At 45.9% G+C, this 15,067-nt stretch overlaps 1 protein-coding gene across 1 annotated transcript in view; it reads left to right on the forward strand.

Moving 5' to 3' along the window:
* cacna1ia (calcium voltage-gated channel subunit alpha1 Ia) overlaps positions 1–15,067 on the forward strand; it is a gene marked incomplete at its 5' end in the record, with an annotated part of 202,896 nt that overhangs the window by 128,927 nt on the left and 58,902 nt on the right. Inside the window, 10 exons of the mRNA XM_062452705.1 lie at positions 3,188–3,288; positions 6,183–6,306; positions 6,532–6,600; positions 7,381–7,559; positions 8,202–8,328; positions 9,874–9,999; positions 10,160–10,249; positions 10,698–10,890; positions 11,227–11,378; positions 12,004–12,113. Of these exons, the coding sequence (XP_062308689.1) occupies positions 3,188–3,288; positions 6,183–6,306; positions 6,532–6,600; positions 7,381–7,559; positions 8,202–8,328; positions 9,874–9,999; positions 10,160–10,249; positions 10,698–10,890; positions 11,227–11,378; positions 12,004–12,113 (1,271 nt within the window). The remainder of the gene's footprint in view (positions 1–3,187; positions 3,289–6,182; positions 6,307–6,531; positions 6,601–7,380; positions 7,560–8,201; positions 8,329–9,873; positions 10,000–10,159; positions 10,250–10,697; positions 10,891–11,226; positions 11,379–12,003; positions 12,114–15,067) is intronic.

Genomic DNA, 15,067 nt, shown 5'->3' on the forward strand with positions numbered 1-15,067 from the left:
TGATGCCTCTGACTACATACTCCAATCTAGCCTCAACCACCACCGTCATGGCCACTCTCACCACCCGCGTCCTTGACGGGCCCATGCTGTGAAAGTATGGCACTTCCTCGCCAAAGAGTATGATGCGGCTATTTCCAAAGTCAAGGCGTGCTTGGGCCTGGGTGAGGAACGGATGACCCAGGAGGGCCTCTTCGCTTGTGATGTCAGCCACCAAGAAGTGCACGCTCACCTGCCGTTTGTTGATCTGGACCGGAACGTGAACCTCGCCGACCACCGGAACATCACCAGGTCCAACACCCAGCAACGTCTTCACAGCTGATGGTTGAAGTGGGGTTTGGACGTCAGGGAGGATGGCATTGTAGTGGTGCAAGGCAGGACACTCTTCCGCGCCCCACTGTCTAGCACAGCACAGACATCCAACTCATTGATTTTCAGATGAATGCTCATTTCTTGACTGTGGGTTCTAAAGTGAAGCACAGTGGACTCTGGGTTGTGACGGAGAACAGCTGGAGGTTGACCCCTGGTAGTCTTCCTCAGAGAAGGGCAATTTCTTTTCATGTGGCCAATTCCAGAGCAGTTATGACAACAAATTTCTTCCCACTTAAAATCCTTATATCCTTTCTGTGAGACTGACACACGCTGGTGTTCAGGTGTGGTTGATTTGAAACTTGCTTCCGGGGCAGCCTCTACAACATCCACGTCTCCTCCTTCCCTCACCACAGCTGTACGGGGCTTTTGCTCAGACAACCCACGTACCCCAGTATGTGTGAAGCTGGTGACACGTGACGCTGCCCGCTTGGTGGTTTCATAACGGCGGGCGATGTCGTAGGCTTGGGCTAGTGTGTGGGGCTGCTTCTCCAACAACTTCTGCACAATCTGTGTATCCCCAATAGCATGAGTGAAAACTTCACCTATGGCATCTTGCTCTTTTTCAGTCCTGTCACTATAGGCCACAGACACTCTTTCATATATGTCATCCCTTAACAGATTGAGAGATTCACCTGGTTTGCGGACACGCTTTCTCAACTCGATAGCCACTGCAGCGGCATGCTCTGAGGATGTCCCATAGGCAATTTCAACTTCCTCCACCAGGCGGCTGTAATCCCACTGAGCTGACCGTGGGTTCCTGTGGACAATGGCCCCTGCTGCACCCACCAGGCAGAACTTTAACTGAGTGCCCATGGTCTCTTCAGTCCAGTGGTTCGCCTTTGCACAGCTCTCAAATCGGTGCAGGAATTCCCTCCACGGGGTAGTACCATCATACTGGCCAGGACTCAGGGTGGGGATTTTTTCCCTGGAGTCATACTCATCCTCAGAGGAAGCCTGATGGTGTACGGAACAGGGCCGGCGTGCACGTGACTTATGTGGCTCATATATGGGGCATGGGGGATGACAGGAGACTGGAGTGCTATGAATGAAACTCCCTGAGTGGGCAGTGGCAAAGGGGTTAGTGCTGGGAGTTGCAACAGTGGTCTTTAATGCCACTGCCGGAGTGTAACCACCATGATTATGCATGTGTGAGCATGGTTCTTTACATCTCACATCGGTCCCATAGTCTCTTTCCACATCAGCTTTAAACGGGTTAGTGTCTAATAACTTGAGTGGCCCGATTGGTATATCACATGTTTCACTTGCATTTCTTTTTAATGCATCAGTCTGCCCATCGCATGAGAAAGGGTTATCGAGCCAGTCATATTCGTTTCTCAAGTGCAAACAGGCAGTTTTTATTTCAACTTCCTCCATTGTAGTGAATGACATTGGAGTGGCTGGTCACTTTCCCATGTAAACTTTGTTCACGTTCATACACGAGGCGCTGACCGGAGGCTGCCATCTTGACTAACGTTCTAACGTTGTATGGGAAAACAGTACTGTTATGCTAACTGCTCCGGTTTATCTCACCGGTTATTTCACAGTGTGCTTACCACAGCAGATATCTTGGTATTTCTAAGTCCCTTCGTGGTCGCCAGTGTTAACCTTTCCTGCTCTGTCTCTGACCGTAGTTGGAGATTGCAGGGGAGACGTTGTTCAACGCTCCAGGGCCGAAGTATTAACTAATGACTTTGGGGTTAATTCCCTTATCTTTCTCTCTGATTCTGGTTAGCAAATAAATATCCACTGTGTTCTTTCTTGATGATTTATTATTTACACACTGAAATACTGTTACGTGCACATACGTTTTGCTCCGGTCGCTACATCAAAAAACACTTGTTAGCATCACCTCTTTTCCTCTCTCTCCCCCTCGCTCTGCCACACCCACCCTGTACGTGCTGTTCTTAAAGGAACCGCACCATTTTACAACACAACCCCCACTCTGGATGGCAATCACCTAACGCAATGCCACTCCAGCACAACATACAACAACATGTAATTCAACCGTACTCTGTTTTTTTTTCTTTTTTCTTTTCTTTTTTTGGTACATAGCCCTTAGGTCAGCAGCCGCACCATTTTACAACACCGTGCAATAGAAAACATAGAATACATTACGCATTTACTTACTTTCTTTTTCGAAGTGTTACACAACGGCATGCTGTACTGCCTATACTCGTGCATTGCTTGGCATCATTGTTCCCGTAACAAGTGTGGCATATATTCCAGTGCGGTTTATAATCCGATTTACAAACTCAAAGCTCCCATGCTGGTTGGGTGCGGTTTATAGTGTCTTATTTTCCGAAAAAATACGGTATACACATAGAAAACTATAGACACAACTCCATGGACAGAACAGTGTGTGGAGTAGTACTGTCATCAACTATTACATTTCCTGAAACCGAATATAATGTTAGACACAGATTTTGTCCTACAGGGCTTCATGCAAAGTATTCCACAAGCCTTTTACATATCTAAGTCCACTGGGACACCATTGTTTCAACAGTAAACAATTAAATGTGCTATATAAAGGCCCAGACAGAGCACAGACAGATGGTAGCTCCAAGGTGTTGATAAAGCATCTTTTCATTTGTAAACAATTAATTTAGGGATTTTCTTTGAATGTGGGGGGAAAATATTCAGGTGTGGGTCTCTGCGTGTGTATCCGTGTGTGTGAGTGGTTGTGTGTGTGTACAGTTGTTCTAAATGTCCATTTATCCATGTTCAGACAATGTAGCAAGTGACGCTTCCTCATAAATATTGACTCTTGATTATGAGCCTTGTATGTGCTTATGTTCTCATGTGTGTGCTCTCCCTGCAGAGTCTGTGTTTCCGCATTCAGAAGATGTTGGAGGTGTACAGGCCAGACTGGTGTGACACCAGAGAACACTGGTCTGTTTTCTTGTTTTCTCCTCAGAACAAGTAAGTAACAAGTAAGACTCATCCCTCTCTCCTCTCCTTTATCGGACGATTATTACACGTGGTGTCAGGTTTTCGGAATTGGAACTTCTAAATCAAGTGTGTATGTGTATTGTAGGTTTGTGTTCATCAGTGCATTCGAATGTATATGTGCATGTGTGTCTGTATGCCTAAATGCATCCCTATGTGTGTGTGTGTGTCTGTGTGCATAAGCACATCCCTATATGCCTGTGTGTGTGTGTGTGTGTGTAGGTCTGTGTTCATAAGTTCATCCCTGTGTGTGTATGTGTGTCCGCTCGTGTGTGTGTGTGCAGCAAGAAGACCACACAGTACTTCTTATCGCATTATAGTTTTCTCACAAATACCACTGCCCTCCCTCCTTTTCTCTCCTTCCCAAACTCAAGCCCTCTATCAGTTACGCCTGGGACACACTGGCAGCGAAGCACCACAATTGGTTACGAATGGTGCAAGGCTGTTCACACTACACGCGCATTTCTCCGCGCCGTTCACCAAGCCTTTCACCTTCTCTGAGCTTTCCTGTTTCACATTGAAAGCTGACAAACATTGCATTGGCTTTACTTAGGCAACTTGCTGCTCCAAAAGCCATCTTAACAGAATCCAAACGTAATGTGGCAACCTCAGTCTTTTTTGCCGTAGGCTAGACTTTGTAAAATAGGCTACGTGCTGTGGGTCATACAACTCCATGTAAGCCTATGCTACTCAACTTCGATGATTAACTTTACGTTGTCAATCTTCCCAAATGTATCTGCTTGTTTGTGATGTAAGGTTTTGGTGTCTCTTCTGCTTGAGTGTATGCCAGCTATCTCGCTCTTAAACACACTGTTTAAAAACTACTGACTAATATGTTGGCTTGAAAGTCAACGCAATTATCAATCAGGTTTTTTTATTTTACAAATTTTTAAGTTTTGAGGATTGATTGGATATAGTTTTTATTGGGATGAACACATGGTTGGCCGTTTGTTACCAGCGTAGTGAAGTTGGGTGTTAAGTGATAGGCTACAGCCTACAACTAACATAATCAAATCTTAATAACATGTTTTGTTTATTCAAATATATCGTATAATATGGTGCATCCTGCAGCCAAATTTGCAAGCGGCTCGTGGAAAAATTCGAACAGCTACCGAAACGATCTCTGCAGAGCACAAGCCTTTCACGGCGCTTCGCAGCCAGTGTGGCCGGTCCAATTTGATAAATCGGGCTCCGAAAGGAAAAAAGCTGCACTTCCAGGCGCTTCACAGTTAATCGCGACGCTTTGCAGGGACACACTGGCTGCGAAGCGCCCGGAAGCGCCACGATCGGCTCCGAATGGCAGTTCACACCAGACGCACATTTCTCCGTGCGGGTCATCAAGCCTTTCACATCCTCTGAGATGTCCTTTTTCACATGTAACGCTGACATGGTACATAAACATGGCATAGGCTATATTTATGAAACGTGTTATTCCAACAGCCGCCCCAACAGCATCCCAGCATTGATCTTTACGTTGTCCTTGTAAAATTGGTGCTGGGGGTCATACGACGAGAGCCGACCCAAGGCAGAAGCGAACTAAGCGGCTGCTTACGGCCCCCGTGGCCACCAGAGGGCCCCCCAAGAGCACATGAAATTACAGCTAAATTAAAAAATTATATATATGATAATTATACAAATTCGGAGGGGCCCCCATATCAATTCTGCTTAAGGCCCCATAAAGTCTTGGGCCGGCCCTGCATACAACTGCCTGTGCTTTTCAACTTTGAATTAATTTGATGTCGTCCATCTCCTTGAATTTCTCCTCTGATTTTCAAAATTGACTTGGGGGTTCTCTATCGGTATGTCTGCACACGTGTGTGTTGTGTGCAACACGTGACAACTCTTTTCTCTCTGCCTATAGATAGGCCGTTCAGAAACAACTAAGGGCATGCTGGCTCAACAGATCAATCCGTTTATTTTCATTCGTTTTTATCAGGGTAACCACATGGAACGGCCGGTCGTTACCAACATTGTGTAGTTATCTTAAATTATATAGGGTGAATATTGGTAAAGTACGTCGGCCTAAAAGTAATATTTAATAACTAATTATAGTTTACAACTTTACAAATGTTCACCGTAGTCTACAATGAATGTAGTAAAATCATAATAACATATCAAGAGAGGTGCATTTCTCCACAAATATATCAACTAATATGGTGTATTTTATCATCCTGCAGCCGATTTCACAAGCGTCTAGCGGAAAAATTCGACCAGCTGCCCAAACGATCGCTGCAGAGCGTAACGCCTGGGACACACTGGCTGCGAAGTGCCGCGATTAGCTGCGAAGCGCCACCTTTGTTCTTTCGGCACCCCTGTTATCAAATTGGACCGGCCACACAGGCTGCGAAGCGAGACGCTTGTGAAATTTGCTGCAGGATGATAAAATACACCCTATTAGTTGATATATTTGCGGAGAAATGCACATCTGGTGTGAACAGCCTTGCGCCATTCGTAGCCAATCGTGACGCTTCCGGGCGCTTCGCAGCCAGTGTGTCCCAGGGGTTAGGCTGCCTGCTGTACTCACCAAATCAATACACCAGGAACAGGTTTCCAGGTGCAGCGCCTCTCTTGATCAATAGGCAGGACAGGTTTCCAGGTTGGCAAGGATGAACTTGATTTGTATATCGACCGCATGCATTGCACGCGCGCCCACATTTTCTCTATGCAGGAAAAACCCTGATAGTGCTCTACCAATAGTGTGCTATCTGGACTAGGCTGGTTGTTTAATAGCTGTTAATGTGGCCTGCTCAGAAATAAGAAAACTATTCCTGACTTTCTGTTTTCCTTCTGGCACCATCCATCTTGTCTATGTATGGCCCCTTCCCCACCTTCTTCTCCTCCTCTCTCTTCTCCCTCCCTTACTCCAGATTTAGGAAGATGTGCCAGTCCATTATTGCCCACAAGATGTTTGACTACATTGTGCTGGCCTTTATCTTCTCCAATTGCATCACTGTGGCCCTAGAGAGACCCAAGATTCTTCAGGGCAGCCTGGTACGAGGGTCGAAGCGGGTAGGGTGAAGGGTGGGTGGGTGGCTGGTGATGATGAGGATGATAAGGATGAAGAGGATGATGGTGGAGATGATGATGATGGTTAGGGGAATTATTGTGATGATGATAGTGGTGATGATGGGGAGGATTATGATAATGGTGGAGATGATGATGATGATGGTGGTGATTGTAACGCCTCTCTATCCTCCTCTCCCTCTTTCTTCTCAGGAAAGAGTCTTCCTTACCAGTTCCAACTACATCTTCACAGCCATCTTTGTAGGGGAGATGACACTTAAGGTAAATACACTCCCAGTCATTAACTTTTCCGCAAAATACACTAGTCATTCAACTCTCTTCTCCATCCTTGCATCCCACCATCCTCTTCTCAGTCACTTCCTATCTCTCTCTTGTAGTGTTCAGTGTTTTCTGCTGTCTGTCCTCCTCCCCCTCACTCCCTCCACTAATCCTCAGCAGTCTTCCTCCCTCCGTACTCTTTCCCTCTTGGCAGTCTATATGTCCCTCTCTAGACAAGCAATTAAGCAATGACATTAATTAGTGCTACTTTCCTCTCCCAGACACAGTCCATCTTTCCCTTCCTCCATCCATCTCTCTCTATTCTCCTTTGGTACAAGTTCACCATCAATTATGAAACCCCCTTAATCAATTATTAACCACTCCAACGTCGGAGCGATGGACTTGTCAGACCCAGCCGAGCGCTACACACCACCCTGCTGTGTGTGGATGTGTGAGTATGTGTTTATGTGTGTATGAGTGTCTGTGTATGTGTGTGTATGCGAGTGTGTGTACGTGTGTGTTTGTGTGTCTAGCCCCACCATCAGGTTGGGTATGTTTCATAGACAGCATGTACTGTCTACAGACAGTAGTTTGCATAATGTGTGTGTGAGTCAGTCTGTGTCGCATGTCTCGTTAGTGTCAAGACCCTCCAACGTAAAACCTCCTGTGACTTACAACTGCTGACAACTTTCAGCTGTCTCTCTCCCCCCTCTCTCAATTCTCCCTCTTTTCTCTCTCTCTCTTGCTCTCTTTCTCTTGATCCTTCTCTTCCTCCCTCCCTAGGTGGTGTCTATGGGGTTGTACATAGGTGAGCAGGCCTATCTGCGCAGCAGCTGGAACATTCTAGATGGATTCCTGGTCTTTGTGTCTTTGATTGACATTGTCGTATCAATGGCGGGTGGAGCTAAGATCTTGGGGGTGCTGAGGGTTCTCCGGCTGCTTCGAACACTGCGCCCCCTCAGGTAAGGAGGAGTAACTGCAAGGGTGAACTGAAATAACATTTACATATACATTTAGTCATTTAGCAGACGCTCTTATCCGGAGCGACTTACAGTAAGTACAGGGACATTCTCCCCGAGGCAAGTAGGGTGAAGTGCCTTGCCCAAGGACACAACGTCATTTGACACGGCTGGGAATCGAACTGGCAACCTTCATATTATTAGCCCGATTCCCTAACCGCTCAGCCACCTGACTCCCTAGCAATAAATAACCTTACTGAGTTGTTGTGAGTTGTGTCTATAAAATAAACTGGCATGAAGTTGAACTTTTTTGGAATGCAGATGGATGGCTTAATTTTTTTAAGTGCATCATCTGCTTTTCCCTTGTCATAAATATCCTACCTTTTTAAATGTAAATTCTACATTATTCCTTCCCTCCCTCCTTCTATCTTCCTCCATCCCTCCCTCACTCCTTCCCTACTTCCCTCTCTCTTCCTCCTTCCCTTTCTCTTCCTCCTTCCCTGCTTCCTTCCTTTCCTCCATCCTTCTCTCCCCCCGTCCCTCTCTCTTCCTCCCTTCTCTGTCTTCCTGCTTCCCTCTCTCTTCCTCCTTCCTTCCTTCCTTCCCTCCTTCCCACTCTGTTCCTCCTTCCCTCTCCATCTTCAGGGTGATCAGCAGAGCTCCAGGTCTAAAGCTGGTGGTGGAGACCCTCATCACGTCTCTTAAGCCTATCGGCAACATTGTCCTCATCTGCTGCGCCTTCTTCATAATCTTCGGCATCCTTGGGGTGCAGGTACCCTCAACTGCTCTGTCAACCTTCCTCCCTCCATCTCCCTTTCTACTGGTATCTCTCTGCAGAACTTCTACACCTGACCTCTTTCTGTCTGTCTCTCCATCTCTGTTTGCCTAATCTAAGAGTTTTCTTTCTTTCTGATCACCCTCCTTTCCCCCACATAAAAATGTCCCTTCCTCCCCTCCCTGACCTTCCCTGCTTGGCTGTGTCTTGTCTTGTCTCAAGATACTCTCTCATCATCACTCTCCGAAACTATAAGCATGGAATTAATTAGCTGGTCTCTCAATGCTATTGACACCATCTTCTCGAAGAGAAGCTCGGGTTCGGGGGAACCCAACTGTCCGGACGGGACGTTCGCAGCTGGCTACACGATGGACGCGTGGGAGAATTGGCGTGTCGTGTGTCTAGCGGCGCTTTCCGTGGAGGACGTTGAAGACATCTTCATATTCGGTACCATGATTACAGGCTTTCTGCTGTTTGGAATAAGCGCTGGCTTTGTATATCGGAAAATCAAGGAAACGGCTGCAGCCATCAAAAGCCCTGTTAGGCTGCCCGACATGATTGATGCGTTGGGCAGAGCTGTTGGAGCTCAGACTGTGAACTAAACAGGGATAAGTTTGCGGCTCTGCAAAGGAAGATGGAGGACATGGAGACATTCCTGAAGGGTGGACGTGAAAATTGAGTGCGGCTACTCGTCAAAACAACTACCCCAATCTTATCCACTTTCGGCCCCGTAACCAGCACAGGCCTTGGCCAAGGCCGTCGCTGGAAAACAACTCCCCTGGAGAGCGCTGAAGCGAGACTATCTTGCTCCTCCCTTCCCCCCCCCCCCCCCCCCCCACCGACATCTGTGGTTTGGTCTCTGCCTGGGTCATGACCAAGGATGTCTCCTGGCCAACACAATCTGCATAGGGAGAATCGGACTGATTGTGGCCTAGGTCGAGGGCGCCAACCCAGACCTACTCACACATTAACTTTCACCTACTACAGATATCACCACCCCCCCACCCCCATCCAACGCCTTCGCCTGTTTTTGTAAATGTTGTTGTACTTATGTGCTGAGGTTTTTGTCTGTTCCCACACTGTACTCCTCTAGGAGCATTGTCTGGGTGTTGCCTTTTTTCCTCCTCTTTCCTCATGTTTACCTTGTCTTGTCTTGTGTATTAGAAACTGCAAGTGGCAGCTCGGATCTAAGATGGATTCGAGAGACCGCAGATAGAGTGCGGCTAGTTTAGATCAACACTTGTATTATTGTTTTGTTGATTTTATGTAAAGCACTTTGAGCTGCAATTCTTGTATGAAAAGTGCTATATAAATAAAGTCTTACTTACTTACTTACTTCCCATATGTCCCCCCTCTGCTTTTTTCTCTTTTTCAAGCCTCTTTCCGTCAACACCCTGACATTTCAACCACTGAGATGTTTGTCATCCCCTCCATCACACCCATGTCACTCCAGTGTCGTTATTGACGTCCATCACCGAGGAACAAAGCTCCTCCTTTCAAACCACACATCCGCTCTAACATTGTCCTTTCTCTTGTTGACAGCTCTTCAAAGGCAAGTTATTTTACTGCTTCGGCATAGATGTCAAGAACATCACCAACAAGTCCGACTGTTTGCAGGCCAACTACAAATGGGTCCATCACAAGTACAACTTTGACAATCTGGGACAGGTCAGTGTGTTGTGTTGTAGATGTTGCTTTGACACATTCTGTCAATTAGTGGACAGAGGTCAGTGTATAACTGTGTGTTTGTGTGTTTGTGTGGGGGTATATGTGAGGGGGTTTGTGTGTGTGGGTGGGTGTGCGCATTTGTGTGTGTTCTACCCCACAGGCTCTGATGTCCCTGTTTGTGCTGGCCTCTAAGGATGGCTGGGTCAACATCATGTACCATGGTCTGGATGCCGTAGGAGTGGATCAGCAGGTGACCTGCTTAACATCTAGCTGTACAACCTTTAACTAAGCTATTTTACATGCTATATCATAGGTATCTTATCAGGAGGTACGGAGGTAACAATGAGTTTGGATACATTTTTTCTGAGGATTCATGTTATTGCTGTATAGTTTTGAATAGTCAATTGACACAATTGACATTCTCTCTCCACCCATTCCATAAACCTACCCTGGTACTCATAAATCATCTCCCTCTCCTTCAACTCCCTTCCCTTCCTCCTCTCATTCCTCACGTTCCTCTCCCTTCTCTCTTCTCCTTTGTTTTACTCCTCTCCTTTTTTCTGGCTCCTTCTTTTCTCATCCTCTCCTCTTCCTCTCTCATCCCCTGTTCTCCCCTCCTCTCCCTTATCCCTTCTCCACCCTTCCCCTCCTCTGCTCTGCTCTCCTCTTCCTCTCCCACTCCTCTCCTTTCCCTCCAGCCAATTACCAACAACAACCCCTGGATGCTGCTCTACTTCATCTCCTTCCTACTCATCGTCAGCTTCTTCGTGCTCAACATGTTTGTGGGTGTGGTAGTGGAGAACTTCCACAAGTGCCGTCAGCACCAGGAGGTGGAGGAGGCCAAACGGAGGGAGGAGAAGAGACAGAGGCGCATGGAGAAAAAGAGGAGGCGTAAGAGATGGAGGGAAGGAGAGAGGGAGGGGGGAGGAAAATAGACAGACGCATGAAGAAGAACAGGCGTAGGGGGAAAGATGGATGCAGGGATGGGATAAGGATAAAGATGGATAGATAGAAGGAATGTGGAAGACACTGCATGGACGGAGGAGGAGGAAGGAAAGAGAAGAGAGGGATGGCAGGACGTAGTCTTTGTGTAGAGTAGAATATATGATGGTGGTTGTAGGAAAGTGTGTGGAGAAGAGTAACTTGTGTGTATGTATATATGTTTATGTCTGTATGTGTGTGGATGTGTGTGTACGTGTGTTTAAATGTGTGTGTGTGTGTTCACAGAGGCCCAGAAGGTCCCCTACTACGCCAGCTACAGTCATGTACGTCTGATGATCCACACCCTTTGTACCAGCCACTACCTGGACCTCTTCATCACCTTCATCATCTGCATCAACGTCATCACTATGTCCCTGGAGCACTACAGCCAACCACACGTAAGACAGAGAGAGCCAGAGAGAGAGAAAGGGAGAGAGCTGAAAGTCATCTCTCATCAGAGAGAGTGTTAACACTTTTGGGAACATGTATTAGTCATTTGTATGTAGAAATAGCAGGTATAGATTTGTGTGCTATAAGGTTAGGTTTGTATGTATGTGGTCTTATGTACCTAAACAAAGTCCCTACAAGGATAGTAAACTATGAAGAATTGGTTTGGGTTAGAATTACTGTTAGGGTTAGAATTAACGTAAGGGTTAAGATTAAGGTAAGGGGTTAGGGGTAATATGATTTTGAATGGGAGTGAATTGTTGGTCCTCACTAGGATAGTAAAACAAACCTATGTGTATGAGTGGGTGTTTCTGTTTGTAGGGGTGTATGTGTGTGTGTGTAGGGGTGTGTATGAACAGTAGCGGTGGGGGGGTTGGATGTGTACTCATGAGCATTCTACTCCAACTTGTGTTTAGTGTGATGTAAAGTGTCAGTCACTTCTCCTAAAGTTGAACAGTTGTGTGGTTAATAACTGGTGAGGAATCACTGGTGTCGCTGTGACTCTCTATCTCCATCTGTTTTTGTCTTTTTCTCTTTCTGGATGAATATATTGCATTCTCTCGCTCTCTTTCTCAGAGTCTGGATCTGGCGCTGAAGTATTGTAATTATTTCTTCACCTCCACCTTTGTGCTGGAGGCAGTTCTGAAGCTCATAGCCTTTGGATTTCGACGCTTCTTCAAAGACAGGTACACACCGTGTGTGTGTACTGTAAGTGTTTGTACGTACGTATTCACAAGATATATGCAGGAGAGCTCATCGTACCTTGCTCTGTGTCTTGTAAGTGGTTTTACACTGGCTGGGAGCACATCTTTTCTCCACTTAAAGTCAGGGAAAATTTTGCAGTGGAGGCAGGAGAATCGGGACTCATGTAAAAAAGAAAAAATTGTATGTGTATGTCTAATTATCCAAACGTGAGCTTGCTATGATGTGTTTTACCAGCCTGTGTCAAAAATCCTCCCACAGTTCCCAACTTCCCATGCCCATGACTCCTCCCACTGTTAGAGCAGTAAGGTGGTGTAACCAAGCCCCCACCCCTCGCTCCTCGGCTTGAGGCAAAGGCCCCGGTTAACTCAAGTCAACATATCCAATACTATGTCCCCCCCCCCTTTTTTTTCTTGAACATGGCTCACACTACTAGCTTTTTCATTGAAGAATTTTTGCAGATTTTTGCTACATTTGAAACCAATCCAAAATGGGTAATCTAGCACCCCATTTATTTGCTTACGTCAAGAAAAGTTGCCTGGAACTGTGGTCACGGGTACAAACATCTAGATGTACAACTGAGCTGAATGACCACAAGGAGAAAGGGCTTGCTAATCTACAGTTGCCTGCCTTGCTGTAGCCAGTTTTACAAATGGTTGCACACTTACATGATGGTTGATTATAGAGTTTATTCCCATTATTTGAAAGCAGATTTAACAATTTTGTAATGAACATTATTATGTTTATGAAATGACAAATCTAATTATAGCCTAATATAATTAGTGATATCGTGGCATGTCAAGGCGTCATTATATATACATAATAGTAACATATATAGGCCTATTTAACTTAGCTTGCTTTGCCGAGCTAGAACAACGACGGACGAGGATTGCGGTAACACCTAGGCTACACCTGAAAAGAGGGGCCTGAGGAGAGAGTTCCGGTTTCAGGGGCCTGAGGAGAGAGTTTTGGTTTAGACTTGTACCCCATTCTGACAGTTTTCTGACTTTACTGCAATGCCTTAGCTCACATGCTCGTATGACGTATCAAAGTATGACGTTTACAGCTAGTTGCGAGCGTGTACCAGCCTCGAAGCTAAGAGCATGGCGAAACACTGTTCTGCACAAGACCAGACGAGGCGGAACTGAAAAGATGGCGCGGTCCACTACGCGCTCTCGCTTCCCTTACTGCGCCACTGAGCACTTTCCATAGAAATGAACGGGGACACCATCTTTAAAGAGCCGGTTCGCTTGGTCTACTGTATATAAGTCTATGGTTGCAGCTCCTCTCTATCCTGGTCTTCCATTAGCACCATTAATTCAATTACTCCCACAGTCCTTGGAATGCACCAAACTCAGCCCACGGCTGTAGAAACACACTCAGAGAATTATTACAGTATGTCCTACTTGAATTAATGCCCTAATTGTTTGCCTCTTCAGCTAAGTGGGTGTATTGAAACAAATACAGAGGAAGTTTGACATGTATTGCGGTTTCATTGGCATGGAGGCTATTGAATGGGATGTTGGTTACACAAGTAACATTAAGGGCCTCATTTACTAACATTGCGACCGCAGCTTAATCTGCGTCTTTGCCCAACCGCAAATAGCGCACGGTGTATTTCCGCATTTTGCGTGGTATCTATCAAACCAGATCTTTGTCGAGCAATCAGCGCCTTACACCGCCCTTTAGTGTTAATTAGCGCGCCGTTAAAAGACGTGAGAAATCGCCTGCATGTTACTGCCACCATGGGCGATTTGAGGAAAAGAAAAAGAAAGTTCAGCAAACAGGAGATAGAAATATTGGTTCACGAAGTTACAGCTAACATTAACATGTTACAAGGAAAAACTAGAGAGGGTAAAATTTCTGGGGAAATTGTAGGGTGTGCTTGCTTGCGTCGGTTGCAGAAGCTCCGTTTTTGAATGACATTGTTACAACTGATATTTCAGTATATTTTATATAAAAATGCATACTATTTATAAAGATTACATAGATTTAAAAACATGTCTTTTTGCTGCTCAGAGCTTGCAGTAATGCGGTATCTCTGGTCGTACAATGTGTATGACGTCATTGACATTTTAAAAGGCTTTGTAGAACAAAAGGCGACTTAAAAAAAAATCTAAAACCCAGCAGTGTGTATTTTTTTTGCCTCCCCTTTTGAATTCAACATTCAAATTACTAGACAAAGAATTATATCCTGAGAAAAGTGGATTTTGAGGGGTATAGCTCCATAAACCTCCATTCATTCTGCACTCGACCGTTAGCACCCTCATATGGAACTAGAGTTGAACTGCAGAACCCGGAAGTTTCCCGAGAGTGGGAGTTCTCCCTATATTAGACATTGGCTGTTTATCAATCCACTTTTTTTTCCGTTCTTGTGTTCTTGTGAACTCGTTTGACGTCATCTTTCATTGCCCAAGTACAGTTCCAATCCAAAGAACACAAGTCACCAAGAATGCCAAAAATACCCGGAAATGTTCCTGATCCGCCCCTTTTATCAAGGATGCATTGGATGGTGACTTGACCAGCGAGAACACTTCTGATTTCCCAGAAGTCCTTGCGGACTTGCAAGACCATTCTCGCAAGGACGCTTGCAAGAACGTTCTTCAAAAGATTGTACTTGCGTTCTCAGCGTTCTTCGGATTGATAAACAGCCATTCTCTGCTAATGTTCTGCTAGAGGTAGTCACGCGTGTTTTCGTGAGCGTTCGAATCCCGTGAGTGGCGAACTACCTTGTGAGACGAAGAGTGGTTACGGCTCTTACAGACCCGGTGACGTGATCCGGATTCACGAAGTTAGCGTCAGCTGACCGCCGGAGTGAGTTTCAGAGGGGTGAGTGTAACGGAGTGAGAACCGTGAAACTCACTCCTCAGGTATGTAAGAGGCCACCCGCGTCAAAGAAGAGCTAGCTTTTCTTTGGCGTAGTTGGTAGTGTTCGCGC

Source organism: Osmerus eperlanus, chromosome 2 (assembly GCF_963692335.1).
Source record: "Osmerus eperlanus chromosome 2, fOsmEpe2.1, whole genome shotgun sequence".
In the NCBI taxonomy this organism is placed as follows: domain Eukaryota; kingdom Metazoa; phylum Chordata; class Actinopteri; order Osmeriformes; family Osmeridae; genus Osmerus; species Osmerus eperlanus.